The sequence below is a fragment of the Anomaloglossus baeobatrachus genome, chromosome 8, assembly GCF_048569485.1.
Source record: "Anomaloglossus baeobatrachus isolate aAnoBae1 chromosome 8, aAnoBae1.hap1, whole genome shotgun sequence".
Lineage (NCBI taxonomy): Eukaryota > Metazoa > Chordata > Amphibia > Anura > Aromobatidae > Anomaloglossus > Anomaloglossus baeobatrachus.
Window position 1 is genome coordinate 229,214,024 of NC_134360.1, and position 20,019 is coordinate 229,234,042.

The window sequence follows — 20,019 nt, forward strand, 5'->3', positions numbered from 1 at the left end:
GCAGGCCCGGGGGCAGGAGTATGCGGTACTAGGCCGCAGAAGCCGGGGACTAAAGTTAGTAACGCGGCCGGGAAACAGTCGGTCGGCGCGGTAGCCCCGGCGATACCAAACACACAGCAGCCGCTGCACACAGGCGCTCTATGCGCCGTCCCCAAGGGGACAGAGTACCTCAGAGAAGCAGGGCCTGTCCCTGATGATACCCGGTCTCCTGTCCGTCAGATTCCCCCAGGGGCTGCGGAGGGAGCCCGGTCCCAGTGCATGGTGACCGGTTAGGATCCCACTTCTCCCAGAGCCCCTAAGGGATGGGGAAGGATAACGGCATGTGGCTCCAGCCTTTGTACCCGCAATGGGTACCTCAACCTTAACAGCACCGCCGACCAGAGTGGGGTGAGAAGGGAGCATGCCGGGAGCCCTGTTAGGGGCCCTCTTTTCTTCCATCCGATAAAGTCAGCAGCTGCTGCTGACTAAAATGTGGAGCTTGCGTGAATGTGTGCCTCCTTCAACACAAAGCGAAAAACTGATGGGCCCGTGATGCACGGGGGGGTGTATAGGCAGAGGGGAGGGGTTACACTTTTTAAAGTGTAATACTTTGTGTGGCCTCCGGAGGCAGAAGCTATACACCCAATTGTCTGGGTCTCCCAATGGAGCGACAAAGAAAGTGCTCATTAAAAAAAAAAAAAAAAAAAACACAAGCAACTTTGCAATTTACCCCATGTTAAAAATTATCTGTTCCCAAACAGAAAGGGAGGAGACTTTATTCTATTATTTATTGCTTAGGTCACCGGCCACTTTTGCAGTTTATCAGCGGTGGCTGGTTTCCTAGGCAATAAGCGCCCAGACCTAAACAATCAATCTTCAGGAGCGGCCGCCAGCAGGGAGGCGGAGGAGCACTGAAGAGCCCACTCCCTCCAGTGACCAGATCAGGGACAAATACTTTCATTTATATATTTTATTATCAAAGTTTCTCATAAAACAAAATGTCATTAACTGTACATGGAGATGGCACAGAGTGGAACCTACGACTGCTGCTGATAATGAAGTGAAGCCTGGTCAAAAAAAAATAAAATGCACCAACTACTCAGCATATAATAGAATGGACTCACAGCACCAGGGAACGGGAGTGGGAACACAAAAATATATATATATGTGGGTTAGGAAGGTGGTCTGATGGGGAGGGGGGGGGGGAAGAAAAGTGCACATACTTCCAATTAAAATGCACAGACATCTCTCCACTCATTTACAAAAAGCAAAAACTAATTCATGTGAACATTGTAGAGCATACAATGCGACCGGAAACCTCCATTACAGAGTATGGAAACTATGGCTCCCAGCATGTCCTGACAGCTCGTGGGATGCTGGGAGTGGTGCTTTTTACAACAGCTAGTGAATGCCGCCCTATAGGAAGATCATCTAAAAAGAAAAAAACAAAACGCTGTACTGGATCAGTAAAAGTTTTTCCCATCCCAGACTATTGGTAGATTAAGTGTGAGACTGCTGGGAATTAGCCGCAGTATGTTGCACATGGACGCTGAGCACCATGAACCCGGCCAACAATGACCGGCCCGTGCATTCGATAGAACGGCAAACACTATAGTGGGAAACCTGTAACTGGTTACCACAGTCTTAAGTAAAAGTAGCAACTTCTAACTAAAGCATGAAGGCGCACAGACTGGCGCTGGAGGACGGCGAGCGAGCTAGCTACGTTAGGAGGAAGCGTTGACCTTCCCGCCGGAGGGAACAGAAGACCATTGGTTGGGAGCAGCCATGTCTCTGGGATACTGAACTATTTGCGGTCTAGCACACGAGGGAACTGGGCATCTAAACAGCAGAAAGGTACAACACATGCGAGGTGGGAGACGCATGCAACGTATTAGTTAAGTTGCGTCACGTTAAAGAACTGGGGGGGGAGGGTTTTTATTTATTTTTCTTTTTTACAGTTTTTCTTTAAAACCACACAAGACAGGTTATCCACTGTCAGACAAACCCTCCGATACAAATCTAATGACTTCTGTAGTTTTACATTCACCAATAAGCTCTGTGCTGCAGACGACCAAATCTTAAATAAAAAAAATGAAAATCACATAGTAAGGAGCAGGGGTGGGGGAGGGGAGCAGCTCAATCGCTCATATCCATGTCTTCCTCGTGGTGGTCGTCTCCGTTCACTTTGGAGTCCTTTACCGATTCTGCAACCGACCTCTCAATTACGTCCTCGTTCTCTAGCGGGGGGCTGGCTTCTGTCACCATATATTCTTCTCTCTTGTCCTTCTCGCTGTCGTAGCCCTGCTCCTCCTCATCGTAGTCCCGCGTCACCTGCTGTGAATAGAAAGAGCCGGCGAGGTAAAGCTAGTGGCCGGAGACAACAGGGCGAAGCAAATCAGTCACCAAGGTTGGCGTCAGTAAACTTACTTTCACGTCTTTTTCGCTTTCGGATCTTCGCTCTCGTTCCTTCTCCTTCTCCTTGTCTTTGCTTTTCTTCTTCTTGCTGGATGACCTTTCCCTTTCATCTCGGGCCTTCTCTCGGTCTTTATCCTTCTTCTTTTCTTTTTTATGCCTGAAATGCAAATTTACCAGTCAGTCCAGAGATTATACAGTGTGTCCACCCATATCCTGTCCACCGTCATTAACTTGAGAACTGCGGCAGCTATAGGCATAGAAGTGGTGTCTAGGTATAGTAAAGTAGCCATGCGCTACGCAATGAAACCACCTATAGCGCCACCTGGCGAAAACAAGTTAGCATTTTTATCTCAAAAACGGAACGAGATAGAAAAAAAAAAAGTGAATTAAAAAAGTTGTAGGGCATCATCAATTCAATACGAATCGACACCTTGCATACAGAAATGCTATGATATGAAACCCATGACACCCCCCCACCAAAACATTGAATGCTGGTCACGCATATGGCGCTCATTTAACTTTGATGCTCAAAGTGGCCCCCGTCAGCTGCAATGCACATCTGGACTCTGCACAGCATACTGTATCTTGCTGCACGTTGTGCAATATGGTAGGCGACACGTTTGCACAAGCATCTGTGATACGCCGTGGTAGGTACTGCAGTGTTGGTGGAGGGGTCGCATACACCTGCTGTTTGATGTGTCCTCACAGAAAGAAATCCAATGGGGTCAGGTCAGGTGAGCGTGGAGGCCTCTCCACACATCCACCATACCCAATGACTTGTAGGAAGGTCTCCATGAGGTATCGCTTCATGTCCGCAGCCTTGTGAGTTTTACACGTTCTAATCATAGCATTTCTGTATGCAAGGTGTCGATTCGTATTGAATCGATGATTCCCTACAACTAATTCACTTTTTTTCTCTATCTCGTTCCGTTTGAGATAAAAGAAGGGAATTTTGTTTACTTACCGTAAATTCCTTTTCTTCTAGCTCCAATTGGGAGACCCAGACAATTGGGTGTATAGGCTATGCCTCCGGAGGCTGCACAAAGTATTACACTAAAAGTGTAAAGCCCCTCCCCTTCTGCCTATACACCCCCCGTGCTCCCACGGGCTCCTCAGTTTTGGTGCAAAAGCAAGAAGGAGGAAAAAAATTATAAACTGGTTTAAAGTAAATTCAATCCGAAGGAATATCGGAGAACTGAAACCATTCAACATGAACAACATGTGTACACAAAAAAACAGGGGCGGGTGCTGGGTCTCCCAATTGGAGCTAGAAGAAGAAGGGAATTTTGTTACTTACCGTAAATTCCTTTTCTTCTAGCTCTTATTGGGAGACCCAGACGATTGGGTATAGCTACTGCCTCCGGAGGCCACACAAAGCACTACACTAAAAAGTGCAAGGCCCCTCCCCTTCTGGCTATACCCCCCCCGTGGTATCACGGGTTCTCCAGTTTTAGTGCCAAAGCAAGAAGGAGGAAAGCCAATAACTGGTTTAAACAAATTAACTCCGAGTAACATCGGAGAACTGAAAAACCGTTCAACATGAACAACATGTGTACCCGCAAACAACAAAAACATCCCGAAGGACAACAGGGCGGGTGCTGGGTCTCCCAATAAGAGCTAGAAGAAAAGGAATTTACGGTAAGTAACAAAATTCCCTTCTTCTTCAGCGCTCTATTGGGAGACCCAGACGATTGGGACGTCCAAAAGCTGTCCCTGGGTGGGTAAAGAAATACCTCATGTTAGGGCTGCAAAACAGCCCTCCCCTACGGGGGTGTCACTGCCGCCTGCAGGACTCTTCTACCTAAGCTGGCATCCGCCGAAGCATAGGTATGCACCTGATAATGCTTGGTGAAAGTGTGCAGACTGGACCAGGTAGCTGCCTGGTACACTTGTTGAGCCGAAGCCTGGTGTCGTAATGCCCAGGACGCACCCACGGCTCTGGTTGAGTGGGCTTTTAGCCCTGAAGGAACCGGAAGCCCCGCAGAACGGTAGGCCTCTAGAATTGGTTCTTTGATCCATCGAGCCAGGGTGGCTTTAGAAGCCTGCAACCCCTTGCGCGGACCAGCGACAAGGACAAAAAGTGCATCGGAACGGCGCATGGGCGCCGTGCGGGAAATGTAGAGTCTGAGTGCTCTCACCAGATCTAACAAACGTAAGTCCTTTTCATACCGGTGAACCGGATGAGGACAAAAGGAAGGCAAGGATATATCCTGATTAAGATGAAATGAGGATACGACCTTAGGGAGAAACTCCGGAATGGGGCGCAGCACTACCTTGTCCTGGTGGAACACCAGGAAGGGAGCCTTGGATGACAGAGCTGCCAGCTCAGACACTCGCCGAAGCGATGTGATCGCAACGAGAAACGCCACCTTCTGTGACAGGCGAGAAAGGAAACTTCCTTCAGAGGCTCGAAAGGCGGCTTCTGGAGAGCAACTAATACCCTGTTGAGATCCCATGGATCTAACGGCCGCTTGTACGGGGGTACGATATGACAGACCCCCTGTAGGAACGTGCGCACCTTAGAAAGACGTGCTAGACGCTTCTGAAAAAAACACGGATAGTGCCGAGACTTCCCCCTTAAGGAAGCCGAGCGACAAGCCCTTTTCTAACCCCGATTGCAGGAAGGAAAGAAAAGTAGGCAATGCAAATGGCCAGGGAGACACTCCCTGAGCCGAGCACCAGGTTAAGAAAATCTTCCACGTTCTGTGGTAGATCTTAGCAGAGGTGGACTTCCTAGCCTGTTTCATGGTGGCAACGACCCCTTGGGATAATCCTGAAGACGCTAGGATCCAGGACTCAATGGCCACACAGTCAGGTTCAGGGCCGCAGAATTCCGATGGAAAAACGGCCCTTGGGACAGTAAGTCTGGCCAGCCTGGTAGTGACCACGATCGGCCGACCGTGAGATGCCACAGATCCGGGTACCACGATCTCCTCGGCCAGTCTGGGGCGACGAGTATGACGCGGCTGCAATCGGATCTGATTTTTTGCGCAGTACTCTGGGCAAGAGTGCCAGAGGTGGAAACACATATGTGAGCCGGAACTGCGACCAATCTTGCACTAAGGCGTCTGCCGCCAGAGCTCTGTGATCGCGCGATCGTGCCATAAATGCCGGGACCTTGTTGTTGTGTCGAGACGCCATTAGGTCGACGTCCGGCACCCCCCAGCGGCGACAGATTTCCTGAAACACGTCCGGGTGAAGGGACCATTCCCCTGCGTCCATACCCTGGCGACTGAGGAAGTCTGCTTCCCAGTTTTCTACGCCCGGGATGTGAACTGCGGATATGGTGGATGCTGTGTCCTCCACCCACATGAGGATTCGCCGGACTTCCTGGAAGGCTTGCCGACTGCGCGTCCCTCCTTGGTGGTTGATGTATGCCACCGCTGTGGAGTTGTCCGACTGGATTCGGATCTGCTCTCTTTCTAGCCACTGCTGGAAAGCTAGTAGGGTAAGATACCCTGCCCCGATTTCCAGAACATTGATCTGAAGGGTGGACTCCTGCTGAGTCCACGTCCCCTGAGCCCTGTGGCGGAGACAAACTGCTCCCCACCCTGACAGACTCGTATCTGTCGTGACCACTGCCCAGGATGGGGGTAGGAAGGATCTTCACTGTGACAATGAGGTGGGAATAAGCCACCATTGCAGAGAGTCCTTGGCCGTCTGGGAAAGGGAGACTTTCCTGTCCAGGGAGGTTGACTGCCCGTCCCATTGGCAGAGAATGTCCCCTTGCAGTTGGCGCAGATGAAACTGCGCAAAGGGAACTGCCTCCATGGCTGCCACCATCTTCCCTAGGAAGTGCATGAGGCGCCTTAAGAGGTGCGACTGGCCTTGAAGGAGAGACTGCACCTCTGTTTGCAGTGAACGCTGCTTGTTCAGCGGAAGCTTCACTATCGCTGATAGAGTGTGAACTCCATGCCGAGATACGTTAGTGATTGAGTCGGTGACCGATTTGACCTTGCCAAATTGATGATCCACCCGAAAGTCTGGAGAGTCTCCAGCGTAACATTCAGGCTGCGTTGTCATGCCTCGAGGGAGGGTGCTTTGACGAGTAGATCGTCCAAGTAAGGGATCACCGGGTGTCCCTGAGAGTGCAAGACTGCTACCACTGCTGCCATGACCTTGGTGAACACCCGTGGGGCTGTCGCCAGACCGAATGGCAGAGCTACGAACTGAAGATGGTCGTCTCCTATCACAAAACGTAGAAAACGTTGGTGCTCCTTAGCAATTGGCACGTGGAGATAGGCATCTTTGATGTCTGTTGAGGCAAGGAAGTCTCCTCGAGACATTGAGGTAATGACGGATCGGAGGGATTCCATCCGGAACCGCCTGGCGTTCGCATGCTTATTGAGCAGTTTTAGGTCCAGAACAGGACGGAAGGAGCCGTCCTTTTTTTTGGAGCCACAAAGAGATTGGAGTACAAAGCCTCGCCCTCGTTCCTGAGGGGGGACAGGGATCACCACTCCTTCTGCTCTTAGAGCGTCCACCGCCTGCAGCAGGGCATCTGCTCGGTGGGGAGGTGGGGCCGTTCTGAAGAATGGAGTCGGAGGACGAGAACAGAACACTGTCCTGTGCACGTGTGCACAATGTCCGTCACCCACCGGTCTGTGACCTGTGGCAGCTAAATGTCGCCAAAGGCGGGGGAGTCTGCCATCAACCGCGGATGCGGAGAGAGAGAGAGAGCTGAGAGTCATGAGGAGACCGCCTTGGTAGCGGTTCCTCCGGCTGCCTTCCTTGGGCGTGATTGAGCCCGGCCGGAATCTGAGCCCGTCTGAGGTTTTGTAGCCCTTTTGCACGAGGACAATTGGGACCTGCCCGAGCTTGGGAAGGACCGAAACCTCGACTGTACTTTTAGGACAGCATTAATAGGGTAAGTCGCAGTGCAGACATTGCGGAGTTACGGACGCCTCTGCGGTACAGATGTACATGTGCTCAAGGCCAGCTGCGCAAGAACAGCTGAAAAGGTTAGGTTGCCTATACGGCTGTGAATGCCGGAGCAACCGACACGCCGATAGCCTCCTAGACAGATTTCAACCAGAGTCCATCTGTCTGTGAATGGCATCTTTAAGTGAAGCCCCATCTCCAGTGCAACTATGGCTCTAGACGCAAGCCTGGAGATTGGAGAATCCACCTTTGGACCCTGGGTCCAGCGCTTGACCACGTCAGGGGAAAAGGGATAACGTGTATCTTAAAAACGTTTTGAGAAGACGCTTATCTGGTAAGCGTGGTGTTTCTGGACTGCTTCTCTGAAGTCAGCGTGGCCAGAAAAATACTCAATATCCGTTTGAGATACTGAAAAGGGACTTCTCCTGCTGTGAAGCTGACTCCTCCACTGGGGGAGCTGAGGGAGAAAGATCCAACCTTCCATTGATGGACGCTATAGGATCATTCCGTATGGCGTTACCATCCGGTGTATCCGGATTGATATCGATGTCAGGATCAAAGTCCTGGAGAGCTGCCTTATCATACAGAGAGTCCTCCTGGGACCCCCCCGTTCCAAATGAGGTTGGTCAGGAAGATTGCCCATGGCCTGTCTGGACTGCAAGTCTCTATCTTATGACAATATATCTGTCGAAACTGCAACTCCGTCCCTGTCCTTGGACAGGGATGACAGGTGGTTTCTTTGGCCACGACTAGTAGAGACCCCGGCAGACGAAGTGCTAGAGACCCCGGCAGACGAAGTGCTACAGGGGAGCATGCACACAATGGGACGGTGTCATGAACAGCATCCCATGTAGTAAAAACAGCACTGAAAATCTGTGTTGCTTTTTTGCCGCTGCCGACTAGCCATCTAGAAGTATATAGCCAAGATTGGTGACCGTACAGTGCAATGTATAGCATACAAGCATAAAGTACAAATGAACACTGCAGCACAAGCAATACAAGCAGCATAGAAGCCTGTGCCCTGGCACCTCTGCTCTTCTGCTGCTGTAGACTAGTCATCTAGGGGAATATAGCCCAGAAGAGTGACCATACAGTGCGATGCATAGCATACAAGCACAAGTACAAATGCACACTGCAGCCCATGCAAAACAAGCAGCATAGAAAAAAAAAAAAAAAAGAAGGGAATTTTGTTACTTACCGTAAATTCCTTTTCTTCTAGCTCTTATTGGGAGACCCAGACGATTGGGGTATAGCTACTGCCCTCCGGAGGCCACACAAAGCACTACACTAAAAAGTGCAAGGCCCCTCCCCCTCTGGCTATACCCCCCCGTGGTATCACGGGTTCTCCAGTTTTAGTGCCAAAGCAAGAAGGAGGAAGCCAATTAATGGTTTAAACAAATTAACTCCGAATAACGTCGGAGAACTGAAAAACCGTTCAACATGAACAACATGTGTACCCGCAAACAACCAAGAAATCCCGAAGGACAACAGGGCGGGTGCTGGGTCTCCCAATAAGAGCTAGAAGAAAAGGAATTTACGGTAAGTAACAAAATTCCCTTCTTCTTCAGCGCTCTATTGGGAGACCCAGACGATTGGGACGTCCAAAAGCTGTCCCTGGGTGGGTAAAGAGATACCTCATGTTAGAGCTGCAAAACAGCCCTCCCCTACGGGGATGTCACTGCCGCCTGCAGGACTCTTCTACCTAAGCTGGCATCCGCCGAAGCATAGGTATGCACCTGATAATGTTTGGTGAAAGTGTGCAGACTCGACCAGGTAACTGCCTGGCACACCTGTTGAGCCGAAGCCTGGTGTCGTAGCGCCCAGGACGCACTCACGGCTCTGGTTGAATGGGCTTTCAGCCCTGAAAGAACCGGAAGCCCTGCAAAACGGTAGGCTTCCAGAATTGGTTCTTTGATCCATCGAGCCAGGGTGGCTTTAGAAGCCTGCAACCTCTTGCGCGTACCAGCGACAAGAGCATCGGAACGGCGTACGGGCGCCGTGCTTGAAATGTAGATTCTGAGTGCTCTCACCAGATCTAGCAAACGTAAATCATTCTCATACCGGTGAACCGGATGAGTGCAAAAGGACGGTAAGGAGATATCCTGATTAAGATGAAACGAGGATACTACCTTAGGGAGAAACTCCGGAATGATGCGCAGCACTACCTTGTCCTGGTGAAACACCAGGAAGGGAGCCTTGGATGACAGAGCTGCCAGCTCAGACACTCGCCGAAGCGATGTGATCGCAACGAGAAACGCCACCTTCTGTGACAGGCGAGAAAAGGAAACTTCCTTCAGAGGCTCGAAAGGCGGCTTCTGGAGAGCAACTAGAACCCTGTTCAGATCCCATGGATCCAACGGCCGCTTGTACGGGGGTACGATATGACAAACCCCCTGCGGGAACGTGCGCACCTTAGAAAGACGTGCTAGACGCTTCTGAAAAAACACGGATAGTGCTGAGACTTGCCCTTTGAGGGAGTCTAGCGACAAGCCCTTTTCTAACTCCTATTGTAGGAAGGAAAGAAAGATAGGCAATGCAAATGGCCAGGGAGACACTCCCTGAGTAGAGCACCAGATTAAGAAAACCTTCCACGTTCTGTGGTAGATCTTAGCAGACGTGGGCTTCCTAGCCTGTCTCATGGTGGCAACGACCCCTTGGGATAATCCTGAAGACGCTAGGATCCAGGACACACAAGCCACACAGTCAGGTTCAGGGCCGCAGAATTCCGATGGAGAAAACGGCCCTTGAGACAGTAAGTCTGGTCGGTCTGGTAGTGACCCCGGTCGGCCGACCGTGAGATGCCACAGATCCGGGTACCACGATCTCCTCGGCCAGTCTGGTGCGACGAGTATGACGCGGCTGCAATCGGATCTGATTTTTGCGCAGTACTCTGGGCAAGAGTGCCAGAGGTGGAAACACATATGTGAGCCGGAACTGCGACCAATCTTGCACTAAGGCGTCTGCCGCCAGAGCTCTGTGATCGCGCGATCGTGCCATAAATGCCGGGACCTTGTTGGTGTGCCGAGACGCCATTAGGTCGACGTCCGGCCCCCCCCCCCAGCGGCAACAGATTTCCTGAAACACGTCCGGGTGAAGGGACCATTCCCCCGCGTCCATGCCCTGGCGACTGAGGAAGCCTGCTTCCCAGTTTTCTACGCCCGGGATGTGAACTGCGGATATGGTGGATGCTGTGTCCTCCACCCACATGAGGATTCGCCGGACTTCCTGGAAGGCTGCTGACTGCGTGTCCCTCCTTGGTGGTTGATGTATGCCACCGCTGTGGAGATGTCCGACTGGATTCGGATCTGCTCCCTTCTAGCCACTTTTGGAAAGCTAATAGGGTAAGATACCCTGCCCCGATTTCCATGAAGGGTGGACTCCTGCTGAGTCCACGTCCCCTGAGCCATGTGGCGGAGACAAACTGCTCCCCACCCTGACAGACTCGTATCTGTCGTGACCACTGCCCAGGATGGGGGCTATGGCAATGAGGTGGGAATAAGCCACTATTGCAGAGAGTCCTCGGCCGTCAGGGAAAGGGAGACTTCCCGTCCAGGGAGGTTGACTGCCCATCCAATTGGCGGAGAATGTCCCATTGCCGTTGGCGCAGATGAAACTGCGCAAAGAGAACTGCCTCGATGGCTGCCACCATCTTCCTTAGGAAGTGCATGAGGCGCCTTAAGGGGTGCGACTGGCCTTGAAGGAGAGACTGCACCTCTGTCCGCAGTGAACGCTGCTGGTTCAGCGGAAGCTTCACTATGGCTGATAGAGTATGAAACTCCATGCCGAGATACGTTAGTGATTGAGTCGGAGACAGATTTGACCTTGCCAAATTGATGATCCACCCGAAAGTCTGGAGAGTCTCCAGCGTAACATTCAGGCTGCGTTGGCATGCCTCGAGGGAGGTTGCTTTGACGAGTAGATCGTCCAAGTACGGAATCACCGGGTGTCCGTGAGAGTGCAAGACTGCTACCACTGCTGCCATGACCTTGGTGCCCACCCGTGGGGCTGTCGCCAGACTGAATGGCAGAGCTACGAACAGAAGATGTTCGTCTCCTATCACAAAACGTAGAAAACGTTGGTGCTCCGTAGCAATTGGCACGTGGAGATAGGCATCTTTGATGTCTGTTGAGGCAAGGAAGTCTCCTCGAGACATTGAGGCAATGACGGATCGGAGGGATCCCATCCGGAACCGCCTGGCGTTCGCATGCTCGTTGAGCAGTTTCAGAACCAGAACAGGACGGAAGGAACCGTCCATTTTTGGAGCCACAAAGAGATTGGAGTACAAACCCTCGCCCTCGTTCCTGAGGGGGGACAGGGATCACCACTCCTTATGCTCTTAGAGCGTCCACCGCCTGCAGCAGGGCATCTGCTCGGTGGAGAGGTGGGCCCGTTCTGAAGAATGGAGTCGGAGGACGAGAACAGAACACTGTCCTGTGCACGTGAGCACAATGTCCGTCACCCACCGGTCTGTGACCTGTGGCAGCTAAATGTCGCCAAAGGCGGGGGAGTCTGCCATCAACCGCGGATGCGGAGAGAGAGAGAGAGAGCTGAGAGTCCTGAGGAGACCGCCTTGGTAGCGGTTCCTCCGACCGCCTTCCTTGGGCGAGATTGATCCCGGCCGGAATCTGAGCCCGTCTGAGGTTTTGTAGCCCTTTTGCACGAGGACAATTGGGACCTGCCGGAGCTTGGGAAGGACCGAAACCTCGACTGTACTTTTAGGACAGCATTAACAGGGTAAGTCGCAGTGCAGACATTGCGGGGTTACGGACGCCTCTGCGGTACAGATGTCCCTGCTCAAGGTCAGCTGCGCAAGAACAGCAGAAAAGGTTAGGTTGCCAATACGGCTGTGGATGCCGGAGCAACCGACACGCCGATAGCCTCCTAGACAGATTTCAACCAGAGTCCATCTGTCTGTGAATGGCATCTTGAAGTGAAGCCCCATCTCCAGTGCAACTATGGCTCTATATGCAAGCCTGGAGATTGGAGAATCCACCTTTGGACCCTGGGTCCAGCGCTGACCACGTCAGGGGAAAAAAGGGATAACGTGTATCCTAGAAACGTTTGGAGAAGACGCTTATCTGGTAAGCGTGGTGTTCCTGGACTGCTTCTCTGAAGTCAGCGTGGCCAGAAAAATACTCAATATCTGCGTGAGACACTGAAAAGGAACTTCTCCTGTTCGTCTCCTATCTCCACTGGGGGAGCTGAGGGAGAAAGATCCAACCTTCCGTTGGTGGACGGTATAGGATCATTCCGTATGGCGTTACCACCCGGTGTATCCGGATTGAGAGCGATGTCAGTATCAAAGCCCTGAAGAGCTGCCTTTTGTTCAAGTAGATTACCCATGGGTGCAAGTCTCTATATTATGACTACTCCGTCCCTGTCCATGGACAGGGTTGACAGGAGGTTTCTTTGGCCACAACTAGTAGAGCCCCGGCAGACGAAGTGCTAGAGACCCCGGCAGACGACGTGCTACAGGGGAGCATGCACACAATGGGACGGTGTCATGAACAGCATCCCATGTAGTAAAAACAGCACTGAAAACTGTGTTGCTTTTTTGCCGCTGCCGACTAGCTATCTAGAAGTATATAGCCAAGATTGGTGACCGTACATTGCAATGTATAGCATACAGGCATAAAGTACAAATGACCACTGCAGCACAAGCAATACAAGCAGCATAGAAGCCTGTGCCCTGGCACCCCTGCTCTTCTGCTGCTGTATACTAGTCATCTAGGGGAATATAGCCCAGAAGAGTGACCCTACAGTGCAATGTATAGCATACAAGCACAAGTACAAATGAACACTGCAGCACATGCAATCCAAACAGCATAGAAGCCTGTGCCCTGGCACCTCTGCTCTTCTGCTGCTGTAGACTGGTCATCTAGGGGAATATAGCCCAGAAGAGTGACCATACAGTGCAATGTATAGCATACAAGCACAAGTACAAATGCACACTGCAGCCCATGCAAAACAAGCAGCATAGAAAAAAACCTGTGCCCCAGCACCCTTGGTTTTCTGCTGCTGTAGTCTAGCCATTCCAGGAGAATATAGCTAAGACTAGCGACTGTACAGTGCAATGTATAGCATATCAGCATAAACACAACTGAACACCTCAGTCGTGCAAAACAAGCAGCCTAGAAAGCCTGTGCTCTAGCACACCTGCTTTCCTGCTGCTGATGTGTCGCTCCCCAAGCGGGCATATAGCGACCTATGTAGTTAAAAACAACACATGTATACACTGCAGTTATATCGTGGTCAGCACTATGTGTGCCTCTTACCGCCCGCCTATAAGCGGGTGTATGATCGCCACTGTCCTGCCTTGGTGCCCCGAGCTCTGCAGTAATGGCTGCCGGCTTCTTCCCCAGCTCGTGTGAGTAGGGGCGGGCCGTGGGCGTGCCCCCAAGGCAGAGCGGGAATCCGGCGTCCGACAGTGTGCAGTGAGAGGGCTGGAGCATGTAAAAAGGCTCCAGCCCTCGGCGCTGCTGATTGCTCAGCGCCTGTCCCCTTCCCTGAGTGACAGGGAGGGGGCGGGAACGAAGCGGCACTAGGCCGCAGAAGCCGGGGACTGGAGTTATAAGCGCCGCCGCCGTAAAAGCGCGGTCGGCGCCCAGTCCCCGGCGAACTACAAGTCCCAGCCGCGCCGCCGCTCCCGGAGCGTCCGGCGCGGTAGTTCCCAAAACACAAAGTCACTCAGCAAAGCTGCAGTGACTGTAACCCTTTACTGTCCCCGGCGCACTAGCACACCCAGCAAGTCTGGAGTGTGCTGTGCCTGTGTGTACGGGGACACAGAGTACCTGTAATGGTGCAGGGCCATGTCCCTGAACGGTACTCCAGCTCCACATCCAGCAGGTTCAAATGGGTCTGTGGATGGAGCCCGGCGTCAGAGCTTTGAGGCCGGCAGGATCCCACTTCCTCAGAGCCCCTCAGGGGGATGTGGAAGGAAAGCAGCATGTGGGCTCCAGCCTCCGTACCAGCAATAGGTACCTCAACCTTACAACACCATCCAGGGGTGAGAAGGGAGCATGCTGGGGACACTATATGTGTCCTCTTTTCTTCCATCCGAAATAGTCAGCAGCTACTGCTGACTAAAATCTGTGGAGCTATGCATGGATGTCTGACCTCCTTCGCACACAAAGCTAAAACTGGAGAACCCGTGATACCACGGGGGGGTATAGCCAGAGGGGGAGGGGCCTTGCACTTTTTAGTGTAGTGCTTTGTGTGGCCTCCGGAGGGCAGTAGCTATACCCCAATCGTCTGGGTCTCCCAATAGAGCGCTGAAGAAAAAACCTGTGCCCCAGCACCCTTGGTTTTCTGCTGCTGTAGTCTAGCCATTCCAGGAGAATATAGCTAAGACTAGCGACTGTACAGTGCAGTGTATAGCATACAAGCATAAACACAAATGAACACTTCAGTACGTGCAATACAAGCAGCCTAGAAAGCCTGTGCCTTAGCACACCTGCTTTCCTGCTGCTGATGTGTCGCTCTCCAAGCGGGCATATAGCGACCTATGCAGTTAAAATACACATGTACACACTGCAGTATATATTGGGGTCAGCACTATGTGTGCCGCTTACCGCCCGCCTATAAGCGGGTGTATGGTCGCCACCGTCCTGCCTGGTTGCCGAAAGTCCGAGCTCGGACTGCAGTAATGGCTGCCGGCGTCTTCCCCAGCTCGTGTGAGGAGGGGCGGGCCGTGGGCGTGCCCCAAGTCAGAGCGGGAATCCGGCGTCCGACAGTGTGCAGTGAGAGGGCTGGAGCATGTAAATAAGGCTCCAGCCCTCGGCGCTGCTGATTGCTCAGCGTCTGTCCCCTTCCCTGAGTGACAGGGAGGGGGCGGGAACGAAGCGGCACTAGGCCGCAGAAGCCGGGGACTGGATTTATAAGCGCCGCCGCCGTAAAAGCGCGGTCGGCGCCCAGTCCCCGGCGAACTACAAGTCCCAGCCGCGCCGCCGCTCCCGGAGCGTCCGGCGCGGTAGTTCCCAATACACAAAGTCACTCAGCAAAGCTGCAGTGACTGTAACCCTTTACTGTCCCCGGCGCACTAGCACACCCAGCAAGTCTGGAGTGTGCTGTGCCTGTGTGTACGGGGACACAGAGTACCTGTATGATGCAGGGCCATGTCCCTGAACGGTACTCCAGCTCCGTATCCAGCAGGTTCAAATGGGTCTGTGGATGGAGCCCGGCGTCAGAGCTTTGAGGCCGGCAGGATCCCACTTCCTCAGAGCCCCTCAGGGGGATGTGGAAGGAAAGCAGCATGTGGGCTCCAGCCTCCGTACCAGCAATAGGTACCTCAACCTTACAACACCATCCAGGGGTGAGAAGGGAGCATGCTGGGGACACTATATGTGTCCTCTTTTCTTCCATCCGAAATAGTCAGCAGCTACTGCTGACTAAAATCTGTGGAGCTATGCGTGGATGTCTGACCTCCTTCGCACACAAAGCTAAAACTGGAGAACCCGTGATACCACGGGGGGGTATAGCCAGAGGGGGAGGGGCCTTGCACTTTTAATGTAGTGCTTTGTGTGGCCTCCAGAGGGCAGTAGCTATACCCCAATCGTCTGGGTCTCCCAATAGAGCGCTGAAGAAAGTCTGCTTCCCAGTTTTCCACGCCTGGGATGTGAACTGCGGATATGGTGGATGCTGTGTTTTCCACCCACGTCAGAATCCGCCGGACTTCTTGAAAGGCTTGCCGACTGCGTGTTCCCCCTTGGTGGTTGATGTACGCCACCGCTGTGGAATTGTCCGACTGAATCCGGATCTGCTTGCCCTCCAGCCACTGTTGGAAGGCTCGCAGAGCCAGATAGACTGCTCTGATTTCCAGAACATTGATCTGAAGGGTGGACTCTCTCTGAGTCCACGTACCCTGAGCCCTGTGGTGAAGAAACACTGCTCCCCACCCTGATAGGCTCGCATCTGTCGTGACCACCGCCCAGGATGGGGGTAGGAACGACTTTCCTTTTGACAATGAGGTGGGAAGAAGCCACCATCGGAGAGAGTCCTTGGCTGCCTGAGAGAGGGAGACATCCCTGTCGAGGGACGTCGACTTCCCGTCCCATTGGCGGAGAATGTCCCATTGTAGAGGGCGCAGATGAAACTGCGCGAAAGGGACTGCTTCCATTGCTGCCACCATCTTCCCTAGGAAATGCATGAGGCGCCTCAAGGAGTGGGACTGGTTCTGCAGGAGAGATTGCACCCCTGTCTGCAGAGAGCACTGCTTGTCCAGTGGAAGCTTCACTATCGCTGAGAGAGTATGAAACTCCATGCCAAGATATGTTAGTGATTGGGTCGGGGTTAGATTTGACTTTGAAAAGTTGATAATCCACCCGAAACTCTGGAGAGTCTTCAGTGCCACGTCCAGACTGTGTTGGCATGCCTCTTGAGAGGGTGCCTTTATAAGTAGATCGTCCAAATACGGGATCACGGAGTGACCCTGCGAGTGCAGGACAGCTACTACTGCTGCCATGACCTTGGTGAAGACCCGAGGGGCTGTTGCCAGCCCGAAAGGTAACGCTACGAACTGCAGGTGTTCGCTTTCTATAACGAAGCGTAGAAAACGCTGATGCTCTGGCGCAATCAGCACGTGAAGATAAGCATCTTTGATGTCTATTGATGCTAAGAAATCTCCTTGAGACATTGAGGCTATGACGGAGCGTAGAGATTCCATCCGGAACCTCCTGGTTTTTACGTGTTTGTTGAGCAACTTTAGATCCAGGACGGGCCGAAAGGACCCGTCCTTCTTTGGCACCACAAACAGATTGGAGTAAAAACCGTGACCTTGTTCCTGAAGAGGAACGGAAGTCACCACTCCTTCCGCCTTTAGAGCGGCCACCGCCTGCAGCAGAGCATCGGCTCGGTCGGGCGGTGGGGAAGTTCTGAAGAAACGAGTTGGAGGACGAGAGCTGAACTCTATCCTGTACCCGTGAGACAGAATGTCCTTCACCCAACGGTCTTTGACCTGTGACAGCCAAATGTCGCCAAAGCGGGAGAGCCTGCCACCGACCGAGGATGCGGAGAGAGGAGGCTGAAAGTCATGAGGAAGCCGTCTTGGTAACGGTTCTTCCTGCTGTCTTTTTTGGGCGTGACTGAGTCCGCCAAGAATCTGAGCCTCTCTGATCCTTTTGAGTCCTTTTGGACGAGGAGAATTGGGACCTGCCTGAGCCTCGAAAGGACCGAAAACCAGACTGACCCCTCCTTTGTTGGGGCTTGTTTTGTCTGTGTTGAGGTAAGGATGAGTCCTTACCCTTGGAGTGTTTAATGATTTCATCCAAACGCTCCCCAAACAATCGGTCGCGAGAAAAAGGCAAACTGGTTAAGCACTTCTTGGAAGCAGAATCTGCCTTCCATTCTCTCAACCACAGGGCTCTGCGCAAAACCACGGAGTTGGCTGACGCCACCGCCGTACGGCTCGTAGAGTCCAGGACAGTATTAATCGCGCAAGACGCGAATGCAGACATTTGAGAGGTCAATGGTGCCACCTGCGGGGCAGATGTACGTGTGACCGAGTCGACTTGTATAAGCCCAGCTGAAATGGCTTGGAGTGCCCATACGGCTGCAAAAGCTGGCGCCAACGACGCTCCAATAGCTTCATAGATGGATTTCAGCCAGAGCTCCATCTGCCTGTCAGTGGCATCTTTAAGTGCCGCTCCATCTTCTACTGCAACTAAAGATCTAGCTGCAAGCCTGGAGATTGGAGGGTCCACCTTGGGACACTGGGTCCAACCCTTGACCACGTCAGGGGGAAAGAAGGGAATTTTGTTACTTACCGTAAATTCCTTTTCTTCTAGCTCCAATTGGGAGACCCAGACGATTGGGTGTATAGCTACTGCCTCCGGAGGCCACACAAAGTATTACACTAAAAAGTGTAAGGCCCCTCCCCTTCTGCATATACACCCCCCGTGGGATCACGGGCTGCTTCAGTTTTATGCTTTGTGCGAAGGAGGTCAGACATCCACGCATAGCTCCACTGTTTTAGTCAGCAGCAGCTGCTATGTCGGATGGAAGAAAAGAGGGCCCATACTAGGGCCCCCAGCATGCTCCCTTCTCACCCCACTTTTGTCGGGTGTTTGTTAAGGTTGAGGTACCCATTGCGGGTACGGAGGCTGGAGCCCACATGCTGTTTTCCTTCCCCATCCCCCCTCAGGGCTCTGGGTGAAGTGGGATCTTACCGGTCTCCAGGCACTGAGACCGGGCTCCATCCACAGACCCGGAGACCCTGCTGGATATGGAGCTGGGTATCGTCAGGGACAGGGCCCTGCTACATTAAGGTACTCTGTGTCCCCGTACACATCGCGCACACACACACCAGCATTGCTGGGAGTGCTAGTGCGCCGGGGACAACAGCGCGGAGCGCTTGTGCTATTATTCACTGCAGCTTAGCTGAGTGAATTTATGTGTTAGAAACTGCCGCGCCGGCCGTTGCGGGGTGTTTTACACTGTGGCGCGGCTGGGACTTGTGGTGCGCCGGGGACTTCCGCGCTGGCCGTGCACAAGGACGGCCGCGCTTATTACTCGAGTCCCCGGCTTTGCGGCCTAGTTTTCGCTTCGTTCCCGCCCCCAGCCCTGTCAGTCAGGGGAGGGGCGGGACGCTGTACAGAAAGTCAGCGCCGAGAGCTGGAGTCTGCTTTGCATTCTCCAGCCCCCTTCACTGGACACAGTGGGACGCCAGTTTCCCGCTCTTGTCTGAGGCACGCCCACGGCCCGCCCCTCTTCACAAGACGCCGGCAGCCATTCCTGCACGCAGTCTGGGCTGGAGAAGGGAGACAAGCTCTGGGCAACCAGTCACAGGATTCGGGCGACCACACACCCGCTTTTGTGCGGGCGGTAAGCGGCACCTGAAGTGCTGACCCCACTAATACCATTTGTACTTTATGCCTAGATGGCTAGACTACAGCAGCAAAAAGCAAGGGTGCTAGGGCACAGGCTTTCTAGGCTGCTTGTATTGCATGTGCTGAAGTGTTCATTTGTACTTCATGCTGGTATGCTATACACTGCACTGTACGGTCGCTATTCTTGGCTATATACTCCTAGATGGCTAGACAACAGCAGCAAAAAAGCAAGGGTGCTAAGGCACAGGTTTTCTATGCTGCTTGTACTGCATGTGCTGAAGTGTTCATTTGTACTTTCTGCTTGTATGCTATACATTGCACTGTACGGTCGCTATTCTTGGCTATATACTTCTAGATGGCTAGACAACAGCAGCAAAAAAGCAAGGGTGCCAAGGTACAGGCTTTCTATGCTGCTTGTACTGCACGTGATACTGTTCCACACGGCAGGTTCCACTGTCCCCATGGTGTGCAATGCTTCCCTGTATCACTTGGTCAGCCAGGGTCTCTGCTAGAGGTGGCCAAAGAAACCACCGGTGAACCCTGTCCAGGGACAGGGACGGAGTAGCAGTTTCGGCTGATAGATTGTCTGTGACTGTGCCTAACATCTTAGAGACTTTGCAGTCCAGACGGACCATGGGCAATGTTGATACAATGCTCCCTGGCCACCCTCATTTGGAACAAATCAGTGCTCCGGGGGGGTCCCATGCATCCCAGGGCGCAGGCTCTGACACGGACGACAGTCCCAGACAGCCTAAGCGAGCTCGCTGGGAGCGGCACTCGGCTTCATCACTGGTTAGGGTCCCAGCAGGACTCTCTGTATGATGAGGCAGACGTAGCTGATCAGGACTCTGATCCTGAGACCGCTCTCAATCCGGATACACCGGATGGTGACGCCATAGTGAATGATCTTCTAGCGTCCATC

General features: G+C 52.8%; 1 protein-coding gene across 1 annotated transcript in view; it reads right to left on the reverse strand.

Annotated features, from left to right (window-relative positions):
* Nucleotides 1-934: 934 nt before the first annotated feature.
* The window catches only part of SRSF11 (serine and arginine rich splicing factor 11), a 118,837-nt gene continuing 99,752 nt past the window's right edge, over nt 935-20,019 (reverse strand). The window contains exons 11-12 of the mRNA XM_075320315.1: nt 2,407-2,551; nt 935-2,313 (exon numbers count right to left, since the gene is read on the reverse strand). Coding sequence (XP_075176430.1) covers nt 2,116-2,313; nt 2,407-2,551 — 343 coding nt within the window. The 3' untranslated portion in view covers nt 935-2,115. The remainder of the gene's footprint in view (nt 2,314-2,406; nt 2,552-20,019) is intronic.